The 22,026-nt window shown below is 51.5% G+C and overlaps 2 protein-coding genes across 5 annotated transcripts in view; one reads left to right on the forward strand and one right to left on the reverse strand.

Moving 5' to 3' along the window:
• The window catches only part of ACSF2 (acyl-CoA synthetase family member 2), a 31,654-nt gene that overhangs the window by 1,173 nt on the left and 8,455 nt on the right, over nucleotides 1–22,026 (reverse strand). For 2 of the 3 annotated variants that reach the window (XM_015880214.1, XM_032448216.1), the window contains exons 5-13: nucleotides 21,289–21,407; nucleotides 20,960–21,122; nucleotides 20,434–20,529; nucleotides 19,212–19,360; nucleotides 18,600–18,691; nucleotides 17,464–17,540; nucleotides 1,645–1,752; nucleotides 1,384–1,535; nucleotides 735–876 (exon numbers count right to left, since the gene is read on the reverse strand). In XM_015880214.1, the coding sequence (XP_015735700.1) occupies nucleotides 735–876; nucleotides 1,384–1,535; nucleotides 1,645–1,752; nucleotides 17,464–17,540; nucleotides 18,600–18,691; nucleotides 19,212–19,360; nucleotides 20,434–20,529; nucleotides 20,960–21,122; nucleotides 21,289–21,407 (1,098 nt within the window). Of the gene's footprint in view, nucleotides 1–734; nucleotides 877–965; nucleotides 1,013–1,383; nucleotides 1,536–1,644; nucleotides 1,753–17,463; nucleotides 17,541–18,599; nucleotides 18,692–19,211; nucleotides 19,361–20,433; nucleotides 20,530–20,959; nucleotides 21,123–21,288; nucleotides 21,408–22,026 lie in introns of those variants that run through there. The other variant, XM_015880215.2, reaches the window with a different exon arrangement.
• CHAD (chondroadherin) lies at nucleotides 9,460–16,174 on the forward strand. Of its 2 annotated transcripts, none has more exons than XM_015880218.2 (4): nucleotides 9,460–10,350; nucleotides 12,925–13,088; nucleotides 13,261–13,406; nucleotides 15,191–16,174. In XM_015880218.2, exons 1-3 carry the CDS (start codon nucleotides 9,571–9,573, stop codon nucleotides 13,400–13,402), a joined length of 1,086 nt encoding a protein of 361 aa, XP_015735704.1. In that variant the 5' UTR covers nucleotides 9,460–9,570; the 3' UTR covers nucleotides 13,403–13,406; nucleotides 15,191–16,174. The 2 variants fall into 2 exon arrangements, with proteins under 2 accessions (XP_015735704.1, XP_015735703.1); XM_015880217.2 differs by having other exon boundaries at nucleotides 9,465–10,350; nucleotides 15,194–16,174.

Genomic DNA, 22,026 nt, shown 5'->3' on the forward strand with positions numbered 1-22,026 from the left:
GTGCATTGGGATGAAACAGATGAAATGGAACAGTGATGGCCCTGACCAGTGCCTCAGAACCCCGGCCATGTGTCGATCCTCCAGTGCAGAGCAGTGACACGCAGCCCTGGGAGCGGCATAAACAGGGCTGGTTTGCATCCCATTTGCACTGGGGCTGTGCCAAGGAGACATGCCAGCCTAACACAGGCACAGCACTTACTAAATAACTGGTTTATTTATGGGGAAACTTGTCTGGAACAAAACATAGAGGAAAACAATCCCAGCAGACTGGGAGCAGCTGCTCAATGCTGCACATCATTTTTGTCTTGTGAACAGATAGAACTAAGTCTAACTCCTCATCTCCAGGGATTTGCTGGAGGAGCCTTTTTCGATTTAGAAGTGCTGTAGTTCGCTATCAGTAGGAGCTGTCCTTGCAAATGGCTTCCACGAAGAATTTCAGGGAGCGTTATGGAAGTGGACAGGCAGTTTAAAAGCTGCAGAATGAGTCACTGCTTTGCAGACGTCAAACTGTTGCACAAAGATTTTGTCTGACCTCATGTGCCTGCAACACTGAAAGGCCCAGAGGTTCTGCCCGCCCCACTGCCGTCCCCACCAGCTGCAGAACAATATTGCACTAAAGAAGCTGAAAACGGGAGGACGGCCAGGTACCAGCAGAAGTCCCAAGCATCACTGTGTACAGGTTTTTCACCCCATAAACCACCACTGTTTAGCCACCCCCATTCTCTCCTGCTCACCTGGACCTCCTCAACCTTGGGGTGGGTGTGGAGAAACTGCTCGATTTCTGCTGGGTAGATGTTCTCTCCTCCCCGAATAATCATGTCCTTGCAACGGCCTATAATCCTGCAGTAGCCATCCTCATCCAGGGTTGCAATGTCCCTGCAATGACACCACAGTCCAAGTCCTGCCCCCAGCTGGCTGGAAAAGCAACTGGTTCACCCATCAACCTGGAGGCCAGATTAGAATACCTGGAAGGTAATGGGTGAGTTGCCACTAAAACACATGGAAGAAACTCCTGCAGAGATCAGAGAGCTCCTGCTATAGGCAGACACTGTCACAGGCAGCATCTACAAACACCAGGGCTCAGAGGAAGGAGTGTCCTGCTGTTGCTGTCCTTGTCTGTGCTGCATGCCTGCAGCGCTTTGCCTCTTGGAGGAAGCACAGTCACACCAAGTAAATATCTGCGAGTCCAGGAGCAGTTTGCACTGAGGGTTCTGTGCTAAAAGCTGTTCTGGAGTTTCATGGAGAGGAACTGACAGATCAGAGAGCTAACTCTGGCCAGCTTTCCCTACTTTGAAATGACAGCTAAACCATGGACACATACACCCCCGTGCAGTGTCCCCATCCAGGAGGGACGTGGGGGAGCAGGCTGCTTTCCAGACTCACCCAGTCTTGTACCAGTTATCATCAGAGATCACTTCACGCGTCCTGGCGGAGTCATTCCAGTACCCCAGCATGACACAGTAGCCACGGACCTGAAGCTCCCCAGGAGTGTTCAGAGGCACAGGCTTCTTCGTTTCCGGATCCTCAATTTTTGCCTACAGCAGAAGAGAAGCAGAGCCTTCGGGGAGCTGAGCCAAATGCTGTGGCATGCAGCAAATCCAGGACCAGAGAAGACCTGGAGCAAGTGGGGAGGATCGTGTTCACCTCTGTGTGGGGCAAGATGGATCCCACTGTCTCGGTCCTTTTGGTAATGCTGTCAGTGGGGAATCCCATGAAGGTGACAGGGCTGTTTTCTGTGGTCCCATAGGCAACCTGTAATCACAAGAGCACAGCTCCAGCCTTGGGAAAGACGAAGGGAGTGATGACCACAGAGGGAGATGGGGTGGGAGGAGGATGTTATCAGCAGTCATTCCAGTCACAGCAAGCACTGTGCTCTTGCCAGAGACAGGCTCCTGGAGCACTAAGGCTACAGAAGCTCTGACTGCGAGCCGTGACCTCGCCACGTGCTGACCTTGCCTGTGTGCCCTTGCAGCCATCCACTCAAGGTGCTGAGTTCACCTTCCATCTTCTACAGCTTAGGGCAAAGAAAAAATCAGTTGGATAAAACCCTGGAGCCAGCAGTGGGCTCCTGTGGGAAACCACGTGCCCCGCTGCGTGGCTGTTTGCTCCAGATCCTTTTGTGCAGACATCAGCTCCCATAACCCTCCTAAAGACATCACGAGGCTGCACAGCGCTCAGCGCAGCTGCACTTACAGACCAAAAGCCTCACAGCAGGACAAAAGCTGCTTGCTGCTAACCCTCCCTCAGCACTAATCCCACCGGCCGGCTCTGAGTCACCTCAGCTGAAGGTCAATTCTCCTCAAAGGAAAATTCCAGCTGGTTGTGCCCGGTGCAGGGGCTGGAGAGCTCACCCGAAGCCAGGAGGGAAGCGCTCAGGGCAGGTTGGAGCTATGGCCAACAGCACCACGCTGCAACTGCTGCTCGGTGTCCAGCTCCTGGGAGCACTGCTTCAGCAGTGGGACATGTTGGAGCCCTTCTCCACTCTCTGAGCCACTCAGAACGTTGCCCATCATCACCAGTGGGTGCTTTGTTGGGAAAGCACAGCTTGGGAAGGGCCAAGGCAGGAAACATCTGCACCCTTTACCACAGCTTCAAGGACTGATCCATGAGCAGCTCTGATCCACAGAACCTGAATGTGTCCCTTGTCTTTAGGACTCCACGGCTGCTGCAGGGGTACACTGACACCACTGGGGTTCTGCACGGAGCTCACCAGGCTCTGGGTGCTGTGCTCAAAGCTAAACAGGGACTTCACAAAGGACCGTGACAAGGAATCCAAGAAGCTACGTGTGCATCCCCAGCAGGCTCCACGTGGTAGTGGTAGGAGTGCTTGGCACTCTGCAGCTCTGAGCTGCCAAAGGAGCTCACGTAGGGTGCAGTCTGCTGTAACATCTGATGTGCTCATTTGACTACAGTGGGGTCAGCATGAAATCCGAGCTGCAGATTTGTGGGAGCCTCTTTGCCAGGAATCTGGAGGAGATCATCTCCAAGATGCCACAGGAACCATCTGGTGCAAACTGTGACTGTAACGAGGCTTCTCCTACCAGCCATAATGACAGCCTCGCAGTCAGGGAGGAAAGAGCTGAATGCTCAGAAAGGATTTTTCTTCCACCCACTAATACGGGTCCTGTGGCTGGATCAAATGGTTGACAAGACACAAATCCAAGATCTTAAACACTTATTAAACATCCAAATGCCTTTGTTTGTCTGCTTTATCCTACTGGATGGATTGGAGTGTCAGTCCCAGGATCCCGGCCAAGCCCTGAGTCAACCCTTTGTGCCGCTCAGCATCGCTCCAGTGGTTTAACTGGAGGCAGCAGCACGCAGCCCCTCGCAGGATGCTGCTGCAGCACACCAGGCTGCTCCAGCTGCCTGGCAGCACGTTGTGAGCACAGCCATGTACCCTGAGCACGGGGGGCTGTGCCTCAGCTGGTGTGTCCCCATTACTGCTCTCACACCCTCAGGACCAGAGGTGGCACAGCTGGTGCTGCTGGGAGCCCCATGCCCTAACAGACCCAGTGCTGGGTACAGCGCTGCTCTGTACTTCTGTGTTTCTTCTCTCTTCAGACACTGCTTCTGTCTGAGTAGTGTTTTCCTCACCTGCACAGCCGGGTCTCAGCAGAGGCTGCAACATGCCCTCGCAGAGGCTGTGCTGTCCTGCCCTCACCCGACGCGTGGCAGTTCCTCCAAGGGCTCCTTTGCTCAACTCCAGCAGGGGATGAAACCACGCTTCCACAGAACTGATTTAAAGTCCAGAGATATCCATGAAGATTCATAGTTCTGGAGGCCCAGAGGGACACTTATGCTCATCCAGCCTTGTCATTCTCTACATTTCAGTCCAGAAAACCTCACCCAATAATTTCTGCATCAGATCCATAATTTCCACTGGAGCTATATCTAGTGTCAAAGCAAAGCTTTAAAGGTGGCAGGGAGCCCAGCTCGGACTCCTGGCTCTGAGAGGAGCTATGAAAGTTCAGAGTATAATCGACTTTAAAGCCTTTTTTCACCGTGAGGGCTGCAATGACCCCCAGCACCCAGCAGCCCTGCCTTCAGCAGTGACAAGGACAGCTTCAGGACCAGCTGCTGCCTTGCTTGCTGCTGCTGACAAGAGACTCATTCTTTGTGAACCCTAAGTCTGTCTAAACTGGGAATAAAAAGCACATCTTCACAGAACTCTGTTTTTTAGAGCACATTTCCAAAACATTTCCTGCTGGCGCTGTTTGAACAGCAGCCACTGCGGCATCGGCAAAACAGGCTGAAGAAGGCAGCGTCTAAAAATGACAGATCAAAACAATCGCAGTCCAGTCTGCTCAGCAAACATTTGGGAAGCAATCTGGCTCATCTGGTGGGTACAGTGGGGGCACTGAGGGCCCTGGGCTCATCCCAACCGTGACACTGATTTACTGCAGCACTTGGAGCGAGGTCCATCAGCTCCGTGCTCGTCGGTTTTCCCGAGCACCCAATGGCAATAAAAACAGCCCTTCCCTCCCTGCCCGGCTGTGAAAGGCTGCGGGGAGAAGGCTGACGGCAGCGCTGGGAACCAGGGGTTACACTGGGTGGACCTGGAGGGGAAGGTCGTGGCTGAGCAGGGCCTCGCTGAGCTTCACACTCCTCGTCAGCACCCTCCGGTTGTGCCGCACTGCAGAACGATGCCAGGCCTGGAACTGCTGGACTTAAATGTACAGAAATGGAGCTTTGCTGAAGACAATACTGGCCTCAGAAAAGAGAAGCAAATTGACCATGAAATAATAGGGATTTTCAGACTTCAAAGAGGCATAATGAACACCAGAAAGCAGCCTGACAACCCAAGAGATGTGCTGAGGGACTCCGAGCAGCTCTTTGATCCCTGCCCATTGTAACAGGCCGGATGGATCTCATTACCCCAAACCCACGCGGAGTGTTTTGTCTCACATATCCCCTCCAAAGCCCTTTCCTCAGCAGCCAGATGCAAATTGTTCTTAACCGAGCCACTATCTTTCCTCACGCAGTTGCTCACCACCACCATCCCTGAGCTCACCCATCCTCTGGGCCGTGTGTCTCATTGCCTCAGAGCTGACCCACCACCACAAGTTGTATTGGAATATTCCTCAACCTCCAGGTCAACTTTGCTGCTGCAAAAACAGCTGCTGAGCCCATCCAGCCCGTGTCACACGAGATTTCATTTCCTACCACAGCAACAGTACCATCTTTGTGTCCCAGCGCCAGGACACAAATAAGCAGCTTTTACAGGACAAACCTCCAGGGGTGGCCACCCCACTGGCATTTCTCCCCACACGAAGAGCTGCCAAATATCCCCAGTTTGGATGAGACTTTAAAAGATCCCAAAAATACCAGGTGCCCAAAGCGCTGGCTTTGTGTCGTTGCACACAACAGCTCTGCCTCACCAGGAGACCAATGCAAAAATGGCAGCACATCTTGCCTGGGCCGGACCAAACTGGCCCCAGCCATCAAACAGCCACTGCTGCACGAGCTGCTCCTTGCAGGTTGGGGTTAAACCTGCCTCCCTTCTTCAGGCTCACATGAAATCTCAGGGTTTGCAAATATTTCCCTGGCCCTGCCAGCACTTTGGAAACGCTGCCCAGCAGCAACAGGCAAAGGCACGAGCAGTTAGTTGGTGCTTTACTGACTGATCGCTTCAGAAAAGGTCTTTGTGCATAATTAACTCCACCGTCCCTTGTGCTGGGGTGTCAATGCATTTAGGAAAAGTGGAACTAAAAGGAAAAGGAGAGAGGGAACACACAGAGACAGAGGTCCTGCAAAGGAGGAAAAACACTGGGCTGGTGGAATCTGAATGCTGAAGCTGTCAGAGAAGGAAGCTGTCCAAAATGCTGGGTGCAGAGGCAACATGCAGACAGACATGGAGAGCTCAGTCCCATTGGGGACGTGGCTGGCCGTCTGGGATCTCACTGCTTTCATGCCATACACAAAGTCACCATTTTAAATGTTCTCACAGCACACTCCCGTAGCTTTGCAGCTTTGCCACGTACTTGCCCAGCTCACTGAACTGCCTGGGGGCTTTTGGGCTTGCAGGGTGCACACGGCATGGCTGGGGCAGCGGTGAGGGCAGGGCAGGTTACACGGAAGAAGCCAAGAGCATCGTGCAGCAGTCACTGGGATCAGAGAGAAGGGAAGGGTGGATGGGAGAGGAGTGGGTGGACAACTGGAGCCAAACTGGCAGCGTATCGATGGGTGGAGGCCACGCTACAGTGGAAGAAAACCATCAGATGGAAGGAGGAGCACCCACCACCACCACATCCAGCTCTACAAAAAGGCCAGGTCCTTGTCCTCACAAAAGGAATCCTTTGAGCACATAGAATAAAAGCAGTAAGTTGGACCCAAACTCAGCACTAAATGCCACTGCTACTGGTGGGTTACTTGCACTTTGCTGAAAGCTGGGGATTTCTCTGGGACTGCCTGGAGATGGAGCACCTGGACCCCATTTGTTGCTCTGGCTCTTCAAACACTGCTCCGTGCCACACCATATCACACTGCAGAGCCTCACCTGCACCTTCTCCCACCTGCTCCCTTACCAACACCAGGCAGAGACATTTGCTCAGCTGCAAATGTGGGACAGCCAATGCCACCAGGGCAATTCCTCAGGCTGTCTGAGCCACCTTTTCCAGCCAGAAAGGCAGCCTGGAGCCCAAGGGGGTGATTGTTGCTGTGCACTGATGTACAAAACTAGATCTGGATCCCCTTCAAAGCTGCAGAGTCAGGGTTAAGCAAGCAACAGAATATTTTCACGTGGAATAGTATATGAGTAGCAGTTTCAGTACACCAGAATACCAACAAAAGTACCTGTTAATACCAACAAAAATAAAGATTACGCATGGAAAAGACCATTTCCAATGTTGTATCAAAACAGCTCTGACCTGCAACACCAAAGCAACACCCCAAGTCTATATTTATACAGTTTCAAAACCTGTATTTATTTGCTCAGCCCACAACGTCTCCAAGAAGGAGAGGAGGGGAGGCCAACAGCTGCCAATTACCAGGCACAGGGAATGTTTGCTAACTGTTAATCAATTAAGAAAGAGAGGATGGCAGAAGAATCCCACCTCCTCTGCCCCATCCCAGCAGTGCAGGTCCCTGGGTAGCTGTGGGGTTCAGGGCTGGATGCTCCCCAGCCCTGCAGGAGGAGCACCAACACTGCTGCCATTGTCAGCATCGGACAGCAAGCCACCCACGAGCCATGAGCAGGACCTGGGCGAGCTTTTGAGGATCACTGTACGCTCAATGGCCAGCCTTAGTCATCCCTGGGCTGTGAAGTCCAGTGTGGGCAGGCCAGAGGCTGTCAGCAAGCAGCTCCAAACTCCAGCAGCTCCAAACTCCAGCAGCTCGGAGCCCAGGGGCCCCTCCGGCAGCCAGGCCAGGTGCCAGGCACAGCAGATGCCAGTCGGCTCCCGCCACAGGAATTTGCTCACCGAGGCATGGAAATCAAAACCATTAAGGGAAAGAACTTCCTTTTATTCCACATTTGTGCCTGGAGAAATGGAGCTGAGAGGCAGACACCTTTTCCCCAGCAGCCCTGCCCTGCTGCCACCCCACAGCAGGGCCCAGCATAACAGCATCCACCAAAGCTCTGCTGCACCAGGGAGCCCTCACTGCAGGGACATCTCTGATCTCTGTGAACCCCTTCTTTACCTGCCTCACAGATGCTGACAAAAGAGATGCTCCATTGCCCGCAGTGTGTGCTTCGTGCCCAACTGCTGCAAACAAAGACACCTCTCACCGTTATTTCCTGGCGGTCCCACAGCTGGGCATCTCTGGGGCGAGGCAGGAGGAATGACTTCACGCTGAAGTGGTGGTGAGGCCTCAGCTGCTCTATAGCAGGGTGTTGCACGTCAGGACAGACAAATATTGAGCGACATGGCCTGGTTTGCACTGAGGTCCCACATGACATCATCGTGTGGCCAACCCCATCTGCCCCAAGGGTTCATCAGAACCTTCATTCACACCCCAGAAACCCCCTCTCTCCCCAGATAAGTCATGCACTGAAAACACCATTTAAACTGACAGCTGCTGCTCGGAGCTGGGGCTGCCAGGCAGTTTGCATAACACCATCTGGAGCATGCTCAGTGCTGCTGGCTAATTCCTCCTTGCAACAATGGAAAAACCCAGAAATCTCTGTGAATAAGCCAGTCTGTGTCCTAAGTCAGCCCTTGGATTTCCTCCCTTTCTTGAGACTGTCTCGCCTCTGCAAAAGCTCCACTGGGGCTCTGTATCCAGCTTCAGCAGCAGAAATCTCAACAAGCTCGCAGTTATGTGCTCAGCTCTCAGCTGTTTGCTACAGCCAGGAACTGGCTGGAAATCAGTTCAAAATGTTCCACATCCAAACCCCACCCCGCAGCTCCTGGATCTCTCCCTTCTCACTCCCCAGAGCAGGCACTGGAGCTTTTAACTGCTTTATCTGCGAGGGACATCCTGTGCATTGCTAACACACTTCCATGTCACAACTCCCTGCAGCTGCTGCTGCATGCACCAGCGTGGCCCCACTCCTGCTCCAGCAGCTTCACCATCCCCTTTCCAATGCCCATGACTTTCTCTGTCCAGCCTCACCCCGAGAGCCTCAGGCATTGCCATCCACCTCACCTAAGCCAGTCCTGCAGTAAGAACCACCACCTAGCACTTCTCTCAGTATCACACCCACCAGCCTGTGCCTCACTGCTCCCGGGCAGGCTCTGCCATTGCTCCATCCCCCAAAGGAACACAACAGCTTCTGCTTCTTGGTGCCACATGCTGAGAATTCCCTTCACGTGCAGATCTCCTGACCGTGACCAGCCCTGGATCTACCACGCCCCACCTCCATAGGGAAGATGCAGCAGAAATCACCAACATCTTTGCTCCCCTTTCTTGGCCAGTTCCCAGGTGCCATCTAGAGCTGAAGGACTTCAACCAAAATTCTGCACTGCAATAGCAGCTACAGCTCTGCTGCCCGTTGGCATGACCCCATGGCTCCCCCAGCCGCTCCAGCCCCTTCTCAGGCAAACTCCTTTGAAATCAACAAGACAAGATCCTGCAGAACCTTTCCTCCACCACAGCAGGAAAAGGTGCATCTCCCCACAACAGCCCAGGAGCTGGCTGAAAGCTTTAGCACAGGCTAGTTTGAAGGGCAGCAGTGCTCCTTGTTGTGCCATCCCAAGGCATCCCAAGGCTTCCATTAGAGCAAAATAGGTTGCTTTTCCCCTCACTGGCAAACCCGGGCCCTGCATGGCTTGGCAGGGATCAGAGATTTCTCACGGAGCAGGTTTGCATTTGTTCCTCTTGACCATTTGCCCCCCCGTTGCAGAGAGGAAAACTACCTTTGCGCAGGCACTTCTGCAGCGGAGCCCGGCAGGACTGAGGACATTCCTTAGCCTGGTGCCAAGGGGTTAAGCTCACAGTAAGTTCCCAAAGCCACTTGCTTCCAACTGGCTGCTGCCTGTGGTTTGTGGGAAGGGATTTTGCTTTTTAATAACATTATAAATAGGGCTGTGTTCAGCATGCTGCAGACCCAGTCACTCTCTCTCTCCTACCCATCTCCCTCCTCCTCCCGCTTCTTCTCTTCCCACCACACTGATTCCAGATCTGACCATGAATCGGTCGGGCTGCTTCCTCAGTGTCCTCGGCCTACTGGCGTGTCTCATCTCTGTTGTGCAAGCGTGTCCCCCGAGCTGCCACTGTCATGGCGGGGACCTGCAGCACGTCATCTGCGACAACGCTGGGTTGAAGAAGATCCCCAAGGTGCCCGAGCAAACACGGCTTCTCAACCTGCAGAAGAACAACTTCCCCGTTCTGCCAACCAATGGCTTCCGAGACATGAAAAAGCTGGTGTCCCTTCATCTCCAGAGCTCACGGATCAAGGAGATCTCAACCGGAGCCTTCAGAGGGCTCAAGAGCCTGGTCTACCTCTACCTCACTGACAACCAGATCAGTGTCATAAAGCCAGGAGCCTTCGATGACCTCTCTGAGCTCACCTACCTGTACCTGGACCAGAATAAGATCCCAGACTTATCCAAAGGGATCCTTTCTCCTCTTGTCAATCTCTTTATCCTGCACCTAGGCAGCAATAAAATCCGGGAGCTGAAAGCAGGGGTCTTCAGTGGTGCTAAAGACCTGCGCTGGCTCTTCCTCTCCGACAACTCCCTCACCAACCTCCTGCCTGGGGCCCTGGAGGATGTCGAAAACCTCGCTGTCCTCCACCTGGACAAGAACCAGCTGAGCAGCTATCCCGTGAGTGCAATGAGCAAGCTGAGAGTGCTGGAGGAACTGAAGCTTTCCCACAACCCAATTGAGGTGATTCCAGACAACGCTTTCCAGTCCTTTGGGCGCTACCTGCAGACCCTCCACCTGGACAACATGAAACTGAAAAAGGTGAGTCCTTTCTCTTTGCCTTTCCTCTGTATACGGAACACAGGGCTCAATTCTCACCTCCTTTACAAACCTGCCAATTCATCGCCCCTCCTGCAGTTTGCAGAGGGGTGGGATCCAGGCCTGCAGTTTCTGCATGAAGTGAGGCACCTGCCAGCTGCAAAAAGCCAGACGTAGCCCACGCAAGGGGTGAGAGCTCTGCTACCCCTTTTTGGTGGGCTGCTTTATGCAAAGCCAAATTATCTGGGGCTGGTCAAGCTCATTGGAAAGGCACTGCTCCAAAGCTGGAGCTCACACCAGTCATTAAGAAAGTATTTGGGGTGCTCCAGGACAATCAGCAACCTTCCACCATCCCAGACCCCAGGCATCTGCCCAGTACACAAGGGACTGAAGAACTGAGTTGCCTGTTGCTGTCTGGAAGGGGGAGATTCCAAAGAGCAAAAGCAGTTTCTCACTCATGCCTTGCAGACAGGTAGACACGTGAATGCTCATCTTCACCTCTCCCCCATGCCTTCCAACTTTACACATTATAAAGAAAGGTTTGTTTATTGATGCTCTCTCAAAAGCAACTCTTGCAGCATCTTACAAAGGGGGTCTGTTCCCACCAGAGTGGAGAAGGAACATTCATATATCCCGGAAAAAAAACCTCCTTCTTTTCTGTGAGAAAGCATCATCCATAGGCAGAAGCATCACACTCAGGGAATGACTCACATTAGGACCTCTTGAATGCCAGGTAGAAGTGCAAGAACACAAACTAGCACAGTGTAAGATGAGCAGCACCTGATGGCAGCCTGACGTCTGAGATGCACCCAACATGGCTGGAAAGGGGGGCATCTTCTGCAGGGAACAACAGCTTTCCCTGGCATGACACATTGCCAGGAAACCCAAAAACAAAGTCCATCCAGGCAAGGCAGCATTTCAAAGCAGAGCAACACCCAGTAAGTGCAAGTGTACTCTATGTGTGGGATGAAATAGGGAACTTCTTAGTAACAAGGAACAACTCAAACAGTCTCATCTATCTGTAAAAGAACAAAGATGTTAACAGCTATCAGAAAGAGATCACACCAGCTTCCACAGGGAATAAAGGAAATTCAGAAGCTGGAGTCACAGCATGCCCGGGTGGAGACTGACACCAGCCCCAGCAGTTCGATAGCAACCAGTCAGTATTTAAGCTCTGCCAGCTCTGCATGCACCCTCTCTTCATCGCAAAAGAAATTACAACAGTAACCCTCAATTTAAACAACAGGAGATTCACCAATTCCTTAACAAATGCACACCGTGACAGGAAGCACAGCAGCTGTTCCCAGCAGGCACTGCTTATCCTCGTGGGGCCGGGAGAGGAACAAGCAGCTGAGACAGTGTCCCTCTGTCCAAATCAGAGCAGGGCCAGGGCAGTCAGGCTCCTAACCCTGCTGTACAGCCAGCATCTCCCAGAGCAATTCCGCTATCAGCGCAGCACAGCCCACTGAGATCAGCTCACAGAGGCCAGCAGTGCTGACTGTCCAACAGCTACAGTACTCCGGGAGTCTCTTAGCTAAGCTCTAAATTTATCCAATGTTGCTTAATTTGGAAGATAGCAGAAGTTCACAGCTTAAAATAGCGCGTTTCCCTGTCAGGTCCTTCAGCTCAGAGGGCCTGGCCGCAGCCCCACGGTCCCACCCGCAGTGTGACGGTGCGTGTGAGCTCACCAGAAAGGGAAGCGCAGGTCCTGACCCACAGGGTCTCCTGGCAGACCCGGTGAATCTCCTTTCTACAGGTCTGAGAAGGCTTCCCCACTTTGACAAAGGGGGAGGAGTGGTTTGTCACAGCCAGGGGAGGCTCTGCCAGCAGCCCTGTCTCTAATGCGTCGCCTCCAAGAAAGTTTGTGTTGACAGATTTGCTTTCAAAAAGAAACTCTCCAATCTGAGTAACTGCTGGCTGAGAAAAAATGGAGATGAAGCTTGAAGGAAAAGATAGGGGAGGGCTGAGGAGTCGAGTCCACAGCCACACAAAGCCTGAGCTCTCCCTTAACGCCTACCCATTAATCAAGAGCAGACGGATCTTGCAGCACCCCTTGCAAACAGCCCCCTGGAAATGAGAAAAAAACAGGAGTCTGAGGTGCTGGAAACCTGCCTCTATTTCTACACCGCTCCGATGCCAAGTGTAACTTTCCACTCGGAGCCATTGGGCACTGCCAAAGCCCACAGACGCCACAAACACTGCCTCCTTCAGCTGCCCCATGGCAGGGAAGGCAGCGGCCCTGGGCGGGTGTCCAGCCTTGGAAGGGATATACCCAGAAAATACCTTCATTAAGAACAGAGATGTATGGCTCGGAACATAAAGAGGGCTGCCCGCTTTTCCTTTATTTAGGAATGTAGCTTCAAAGAGAGTCCCATGTGGATCTGGGCTGCATCTCTCTTCAGGTAGGAGACTGTTACCAGGCACCCTGCATACCTCCCGCCCCAGCAGCTCCCACCAGGGCTCCCCATTGCTCACGCACTTGCTGCCTCCGTGCTCATGGAATGCTCAGGTTCTGAACCCAGGAGAACATCTCCCCTTCCCCATCTCGGTGTTGCTCAGCATAAACTCTCTGTTCAGTTTGCAGACAACGCGTTTGCCGGCGTCACCGTCCTGAAGACCGCCCACCTGGAGAACAACCGGCTGACCCAGCTGCCCCGCAACTTCCCCTTCGACAAGATGGAGACCCTGACGCTCTCCAGGAACGCCTGGCACTGCAACTGCCAGCTGGCACAGCTGCGCAAGTACGGGGCCACGCACGCCTTCCTCCCCCTCATCCCTTGGGGTCTCCTCGGGGTCCCCCAGCTACAAGGGGCAGCAGCAGATGGCAGAAGGCAGCACTCAGCCCGCCAGGTCCTTGCAGCCGCAGCGCCTGCTGGGCTGTGCCCCCTGTAAGCTGCTGTGCTCTCCCCACAGGTGGCTGAAAGCCAATCGCACCCGCACGGAGGACACGTGCTCCACGCCGGCGCAGTACCGGGGGCAATCCATCAGGGACACCCCTGCCCTCCGCACCTGCAAGCTGCCCACCAAGAGGTCCAGGAAGGGAAGCCGCCATTAAGCACGTAAGATGCAGAACCACTTCCTAGCAGTAGATTGCAGCCACTTCTTGCATGGACCTACAGCACACCCCAGTGCCACCAGTGCTACGGGGAGTGCTGTGTCAGATGTCACTAACATGGAGATTTAGCTGAAATCCCACTCTGAGCTGCTTGCTCTCCCTGGCCGTGCTGGACTCCACAGGCTCACAGAGCAGAGACCTGCCTGGAGCAATAAGGATGGAGTCAGCCCCTTAAAGCAGTCACAGACCTAATGACAGGCCTGGCCTGGGACGGCACAGAAGGGCAAAACATGTAATTCAGTGTCAAATCAAGGGCGGCTTTAGCCCACTGCCAGCCCTGGGGTGGGATAATGCAGACTTTGCTTTTCTAATCGACTGGAGATGCTCCTCCTGCTGTCCTAGGGAAGCTTCTCCCACGTCTGGTTTTTAAAGCAGGGCCAGACACAGCTGAGGAATCTGGCCCCAGGCCTCCCAGCCCGTACCTTCCATATGAAAATACATGTCTTCCGTAAGGAACAGTTCCCAGACCAGCACCTGCCTTTCAATAACTACAGTTCCCATCCAAGACACTCAGGTATTTAGAAAAACAAGGGCTGGTGCCTTCAAATGAATGGCCCACAACAGGAAGGATCCAGACGGCCAATATTCTTTGAATAAGGCGCTCCAGGCCAGAGGGTGACTCAGGAGACAGGGCTGTGAGCAATGGGTTTAACTGACATCCACCAACCCAAACACCGACAGTGAAACAGCATCACACAAACACCTCCAACAACTGGAAACCACTAAGAGAAATAAAGGCACAGGAAAGAGTAGCAAGAAAAGCCACAACTGTCATCAGCTCACCCCATCCTTCTTTTGCTCTACCCAGGACTAGATCTGGAGCTTGTACAGGTTCCAAAACACTTTGGATAAGCCTGAAAATGTGTAAGGGAAAGGGATCTTTGTTTATTTGCTAAGTAAAGTACAGTGACCCTGTGGTGCACTGTGAGCAAGAGCTATCGCTGTGCCCTTTGCTAAGGGAAAGGACTCGGTTGAAGTCCAAAGCCCAGTTATGGCCATTTGGCCCCCTTCCTTTCCCTGAGGAGACACATAACAGGATGGAGAAGATAAATTTATGCTCGAAATGTCAGGGATTGTGCCAGCAGCTCTGAGCTTCCTGAAGTGATCATTTATCTTGTAGTGCCAGAGACGGTATGGATTAGGGATGGAAATACCAGTCATTTCACACAGGGCGGATAAAGTTCTGCACCAGAGACAGAAAAACTTTGGTTTCTAAACCACAGTACTTAAATACTTTGCCTTCTTCTCTCCTGCCTGATCGCAATTTCAGTTCACTCCTCTAGGAGAAAAGAAAACCCGACAGTAGCAGCTGCTTTTCCTTTAGCACCTTTGGCCCAACTCTCTCTCAGAAATTTATTCCATCCTTGCAGAAGACAAAGCTCAGTATCTTCAGGTGTAAGAACCGCAGCGCAAGCACACAAACCCATTCCAGTGTGGTGACACAATTTTAAGTGATAAAAGCTCCCCTTGAGACACAGGCAGCGTTCCCAGATAGCAGCTCCCACTCAGGGTTCCAGAGACACGGTGGCTCGCTCAATGGCCAGGAGCCATATGTCAGGTGAAAGGCTGCCTGGCAGTTCCTGAATTCCAGCTCTTCTGCTTCACTTACGGGCTTTACTCACACAGTGAGTGTAAAAAAACCAACAAAGCGAATGCACAAAAGCTCCAAGTTTAATGATGTGCCTAAAAATGCCCCTAAATGTGGGTTTTTCCTTTCTTCTTCCCCAGCAGGACCCGGTATGGCCTGTCCTGGTGACCGGTCACTCCAATCATCAGAAAACTACTGACTTCTGAGTCCTCCCTTAAGCTTCTCCTATCTGTCAGGAAACATAGCTGTTATATCTGAAGACCTCCAGCCTCCTCCGAATCCCCGCTTCTCTGCTGACTGCAGGATGGAGTCCACCTTTTCAATCTTTTCCGACATCTATATATCTTAAAAGAGGCATTTTAAAAAATAAACGCTGCATGGCCATACTAAGATGAGCTAACCTAGATCCTGCCGGTAAAGCACAGTCATCTTTCCCAGAGGCAACGGAACTCATAGCCCAGATCAACCAGTGTGTCTCTGTCTCTCCCCTTCCAATAGAGTGGAAGCAGGTAGGAAGGCAGAAGCGTTCTTCCCCAGCTGCTCCATCAGGAAAATTGGTCTCAACCTGTGCAGTCCTCTGCCTTCCCCCGGAGGGGATCCCTGCAGGCCAGGGCCGAGGATGGCAGGTGAAGCAATGCCCAGGAACCAGTGCCCCTAAGAGAGAGCTGCCCTTAGCTCTGAAAGGCAGAGATTTCCCTAAGCCAGAAAAGAAATCTTTAAGTGAAGTAGTACGGGGAAAGCCTGGAACTGAAGCAAGCTGAAGACTGGATTCCCTCCCACTCTGTGGGGTCTACCAAGATGTATTTATGTCCAAGAGGAGGAGGTGTGCACCACGCTGCCTTGTTGGAGCACCCTCCTCACCCTGCCCACACTCACAGGATCCAGCAGGACACCAGGATGACTGTGGTTTATTGTCATGGCTGTTACAATACCACAGTTGCAACTTAACTGTGTTTTTTAATCCTAAAGAGTTATATAAATGTATGTATATTTATTCCTCTGTAACTGAGTGTAAATGACCTTCAAGAGGATGAAAATTCCTCTATCTCCTACATAGAAATCAAATTGTATATTTTCTTATGTACATCTTCTGTATAAAGCTCTTGCTGCAAAGATGAATTCAACAAGTCTCCCGGTGTCTGTCTGAGGGCTGGGGATCAGAGGAAACATGAGATTGGTGGCACAAATACAGACTTAATCCTCTTTACCCTACGGGCAGGATCACTGCTCCTGAGGGGAGGGGCTTATCATCCCTTTTTCTACAAAGCAGCAGCATGTGACATCTAATGTGAGTCCCAGGCAGCTGTGGTCATGTCTGGAAATATTCTGTGAAGTCAAACTCAGGCCTGCTATAAAAATAGGTGTCTATCACCTGTTGGAGTCCAGGGAATGGCATCAAAGCTGTCTGTGGTGTTCATGAAGGGTGTTGTATCCAGGAAAAAACTCTGGCTGCCTCTAAGACGGCTCAGGACAGATGCCCTGGACTCTCCTGGTCCTTTCCAGAGTATGCAGTCATCCCTATATATGTCCCACTGCTGGCAAGGTCTGGATCTGCCAACAATAACAGCCTAACCTGACTCATGTGCTCATCCATCACAACAGTACATTTCCAAGTAATGTGGCACTAAGGTAGAATTTGTTTCCATTGAACAAAAAGGCCCTTCTTGGACTCATTCCCCCTCAGGCACAAACCACTCAGATGCAGCATTGCATGGTACCTGAGATAGAGTGAAATCTGAATCAAACACCAAGTGGGAGCATCTGTGACACACTGCACATCTTCAGACCCACCAATGAAATGTCACAGAGTCCCAGCACCCCACGGGCTGATGGCCCAGCTCCTCCACACCATGGGGGTGCATGGAAATGTGATGGCATGGAAGCACATGTGCTCCAGCACAGTTTGTAGTCCTGATAGAGCAATGCTTGGTGCCACACGCATAGATTGAAGCACTCCCACGTTCAGACTCTCAAACACATGGCACGCATGAGATTTTCCATCTGCATGCAGTCCAAGATGGTGGAAGAAACCTCACAGCAAAATGGGCACCAAAATGGGCACCAAAACAAACCAAAAACTCCTCTCTCCAAATCCTTCATCCTTGTAGCACGTGCAAAGAAACAGAAGGGTTTACAAAATCTGAAATACGGCAACAGTAGCTCAGCTTACGATACACCACAAGTATGTCCCTCCCCAGGCTGCCTCCCCAGGCACCACAATGGACAGCAGGCAGGATTCCAGCCTCCCTCCCAGCCCCACTGCACGGCTGCTCCCCAGCCCGGCCTCACACTCACATTCCACCACACCTGACCACCACAGCTCTGGCACAGCTGCTGCCCAGAAATGCCCCATCTCAGGTTTCGGACACAACAAACAATCCTTGCAGCTTTTTGCACGGCAGACACAACTCACCAAAACCTCCGGCATGTGCATCTTTGTTGAAACCATCTTCATGATCTCGGGGGGAACAGGGGAACCTGCAATGATTCCTGCAAGAAAGAGAAGATGGCTATCTCAGAAACTGTGTGTTCATTCATAGGAGCAGTTCTTCCCTCAGCAGGTTCTGCACTCCCAGACTGAAACGCTGGCGAGACCTTTGGGATACACTGGTTCCTGTCAAAATACTTTCTGTTTGTACGGATACAGAAGCAAAGGCTGCAGCAAAACCAGTTTGCCTGAATGAATTAAGGGTTGGCAGAATTCACTTGTTAGGAAAATAAACTCTATAGCACAGACTTAGTCCAAGCTACCGTTCCAGAAAAGGGAAGATTGAGAGCAGAAAGAGGCACAGATTTTTGCAGAACAAATGCTCCATCAGCACCACAAAACCAAAAGCCTTCCCTCCTGCCCTGAATGGAGCACCTGTCTGGGGGAGGACAGGGCACATTTCCACCCATTCAGATGTGCCCTAGGATGACAGAGCGAGAAAGCAAAGTAATGCGTAGGCTTTGGTGCATGACAAGATGAGACAAGGATCATTTTTCACCTAACAGAGCTGATAAATCTGCTGAGGTGTTTCTTTGTGCTCCAGCACCATCTCCTCTCTGCTGCCATTTCCCCAGAAGGGCAGACAGAATCCCTGCTTCAGCTGTTGTGCTGAGTGCATCTGAGATAAGAATCCTCCAGTACATGTTATATGTTGTCAGATGAGTGTCTTTAAAAACAGGCAGGAAAGTTTGGGTCAGAGGAATATCAGAATAGCTGACAGACCACACCGGCTTGGAGCACAAAGTGTCTGCTGCCACACAGTGGTAGCTCACGGTCAGAAGAGCAGAGCGTGATCCAGCTTCCCAGTTTACCATGGCAGCAGCCTGCAGCAGGTGAGTCCCTGCCTGGATTGCTTCAGGATGAAAGAAGAGCCCTAAAAATACTTAGTTCTTCAAGGAAATCCCAAGGAAAAGAAATTCAGCACCAAATTAACGGCTCACACAACATAGCATTTCCCTGCAGAGCGGTCATTTGTTCACAAAGCTTAACATAACCTGCCAGCAAAGAGAGACTCAGTTTCACTGGGTTTTTCCATTTTCTGTCTGAGTTGTCAGACTTACCTCCCCGGAGAGTTGAAAGGTTGTAGGAGTCAAAGTCCGGCTGGGACAGCATGTCTATGAACATGGTTGGCGTGCCAAGTAAGAAGGAGCATCTTCAAGAAGGGGGGAGAAAAGGCAAAGCTGCAGAGCTGGAGCCTGGTGCAGAAACACCTCAATGCCCCGCTCCTATTGCACTCGGGGTACATCACACCTGCCCCACATCAGTGCACACATACAGATGTACAAATAAAATATACGTACATCTATGCATTTATACATACACACATCTGTAACTCCTTTGTTTTCAACGAGGTACACATGAAACACAACCTGGAAATAGCACCAGGGTAGATGCTGAAGCAGTGGGTGGGGGGCCAGGTGTAAAACACACCGGCAGTAACAAACCAAGCAGACAGATCTCTACACTGACCCAAAGTTCCCTTATACTCAGGGGAAGCTCCCAAGTAGAGCCGAGTGCCCTCCTGAAGGGCCTTTGTAAAAGCATGTAGAGCAGCAAAGCTGCCACGCTGTGGTGGGAAGGAAGCAGCAGCAGCAGCAGCCAGGCGGGGGAGGCAGGGCAGAAAACACCCCTCGGGCACTGAACGCTCCGTAGGGAGAACTCGCAGCTCTCACTTCTCTCGAGACACCGCCTCCAGTGTCGCCTTCCCCTCGAAGCTCGGAGCGGAAAAGATGCAGGAGGAGCCGTGCAGCGCCGCCACCATGCAGCCTCCCACCGACGCCAGGCAGTGGTAGAGGGGCGCGGGGATGCAAACGCGATAGTCCTGGGGTGCAAAGGGGAGGCACCGTGAGGAGCGGGGCTCATCCAGGCCCAGGGGACCCCATCTCATCTCATCTCATCTCATCTCATCTCATCTCATCTCATCTCATCTCATCTCACCACTGCAGCTCAAAGTCCTGAGCTGAAGAGTTCTCCCAGTTGATCTAAAACTGTCTGGATTCTGAACTTAGTTCCCATTGGACACAAAAGCTATGCTGATGCTTCTCGCCGTTAATGACCGTTAGTTTGGGACGTTTTTCCTATCAAAATTACATTCTGGATTCTCACAATGTCTTTTCCTTGCCGGACTTCCTGGGCTGGTGCTGCTTACTGTTATGCCATAATGTGCCAGAAGAGAAGCATGGTGGAGCTGTTTCAGATATGAAATATTATGTGGGATTTGGTACACGCTATTAATTGTATTTTGTTTTTAAAATCACCACAGGCTCTGATCGAAACATTCTCTCCTTATTATTATAATGCTTTTTTGGATCAGAGCCATGGTGTGAGAAATAACCACTCCAGAACTTCAAAAGGAAGGATTTGCACTTCATTATTGCTAAGAGGAACTAAAAACACAAAACATCAACAGGATCTTATCATGAAAAGAGTAGCAGGAGTGCACGCGTGACATGAGGTCACTTAAAAGAAATCAAAGCCCCACTCAGCAGAATTCAAAGCTCACATCTAGAGCTCTGTGACTGCTCGCAGGGTGTACTGACCACAATGAGGAGCAGTTCATTTCACCATTTTCACCCCCTACAAAAACACTTTCTAGAAAAAAAAATAAAACAACAAAAACTCCTTGTGAATCTAAAATGCAATTTCAGTGCAATTCCACACGGGAAAATGAGGGCAGAGCTTCCATCTGCAGGCACAAGGAACTGCCGGGCAGAACAGAGCCCTGAGAGCCCCCCTGTTCCGTCCCACCCCAGCACAACACCTCTATAGTGAGCAGCATCCCTCAGCACCCTTCACAGCACAACACCCCGCCCTGCTGAGCAAGCAGCAGCTCCCCACGTTTGGCCCCAGTGGCAGTGGAAGCACAGCCCAACCCAGCTCCACTGCAGGACCCACCTGCTCTGTGATCCCCAGCCTCATCCCAATTAGATTCGCATTGTTCACAATGTTTCTGTGAGACAGCGTGGCTCCTTTGGGGCTTCCTGTTGTCCCCTGAAAGGCAAAGAGCTTTCTACAATGAGGTCACCTTTGCAGAGGGCGCGTGCACTTTGAGGCCAGCTCCCAGGTACAGATCCTGGTGCAATCTTACACTCCATCTCTTCATTCCCTTTCCTGACCTGAGAGATGGGATTTTTCATTTTTTCCATTATCAGCACTCAGTCCCAAAGCAGACAAAAAAAAGTGGCTCAACTACAGCTGGAAAATTCACATGACACTTCTTGACAAAGGGCTGAGCAGTGAGAAGTATAAAGGGGAAACCCCTAGAAGAATTCCTCCATTCTGCAGCAGAGGGTGGAAAAAGGCAAAGCCGGGGCTTGGTCAAAAAGAGCATTAGGCAAAGGAAGCTCAGCATCTAACAGCCTTTTCTGGGCCCCAGCTGAGGAATGCAAGCACAAGGCAAGAAGCAAACAGAAGCACCTACTGAAGTGAACTGGATGTTGACTGGTTCATTGCAGGAGAGGGTCTTCTGCAAGGCTCTTAACTGCTTCATATGACTGCTGTCCCCAGCCTGCAGCACTTCATCCATGTGAAAGGTACCGGGCAACTTGGAGTCCAACATAATGACAGTAGATAGGTCAGGTAACCTGGTAGAAGGAAATATACCATCAGGAATGGAGCAAGGAAAAAAACTGCCCAAACAGCCATATGGAGGCTAAGTGGCTGCAAAGCACCCTCCACTACAGCGTGTTGTGTGCAGCTGAGATGACACACAGCAGGACACGGGTGCTAGGTCAGGTATTCCTAACTCACCTTTTGCTCTTTATTCCCCCTGGACTGGAGTGTTCCACTTCAGGACATGACTGCTTTAGAATATCATAGTATTTCTGCGATTTAAAATGAGCAGGAAACACCAGTGCCTTGCAGCCAACCTGTGAGGGGAGACAGAAAGTGATCAGAACTCATACTGGGGTGACGTTCAGGTCACACTGAAGAGCAGAACCTACGACACAGTGACCCCACGTGGCACAGATTCTCCAGTGGCTCTTCATGGGATGTTCTCCATGGCTGCTCTATGTAAGCACACGATCCTGACTCACCAAACTAAACCTGAAGCTTTTTATAGACCTCCCTAGTAAGAGCCATCCTATACAAGATTAAGGAGTCACTGAAGAGCATATAAGAGATCTTTGCAAAGTGAAAATGCAGCAGATGCCCTCTTGGCTGGAGGTTCAGTTCCAGCTGGGCAAGAAAGCAGAGCTGCAGCTGAGGTTCCCTACTCTCAAAGTATCAACACTCTTCATTGCATTGTGAAGGCAAAGGACAGATCTTTCAGGAGTCAACAGAAAGCCCAGACCCAAAATAAGAAAAGAATTTGAGTTGATCTGAAAAAAGGATATTTGAGGAGCCTCGAGACAACACAGAAACCTAAAAAATGCCTCTCAATTTTAGCCAAGGTTTGGGGCTTTGGGGCTTTTTGTTTTAAAAGATGCACAGATTCACAAGTGTTCTTCGCCTCCCGTTGTAGTTTAAGTTCTTCTGAAAATTGAG

Source organism: Coturnix japonica, chromosome 18 (genome assembly GCF_001577835.2).
Source record: "Coturnix japonica isolate 7356 chromosome 18, Coturnix japonica 2.1, whole genome shotgun sequence".
NCBI lineage: Eukaryota > Metazoa > Chordata > Aves > Galliformes > Phasianidae > Coturnix > Coturnix japonica.

Coding starts and splice junctions, on each gene's coding strand:
- CHAD (XM_015880218.2), top strand. CDS start 9,571: ATGAATCGGTCGGGCTGCTTCCTCAGTGTCCTCGGCCTACTGGCGTGT. Junction 10,351..12,924: donor ACAACATGAAACTGAAAAAG/GTGAGTCCTTTC, acceptor CTCTCTGTTCAG/TTTGCAGACAACGCGTTTGC. Junction 13,089..13,260: donor CAGCTGGCACAGCTGCGCAA/GTACGGGGCCAC, acceptor CTCTCCCCACAG/GTGGCTGAAAGCCAATCGCA.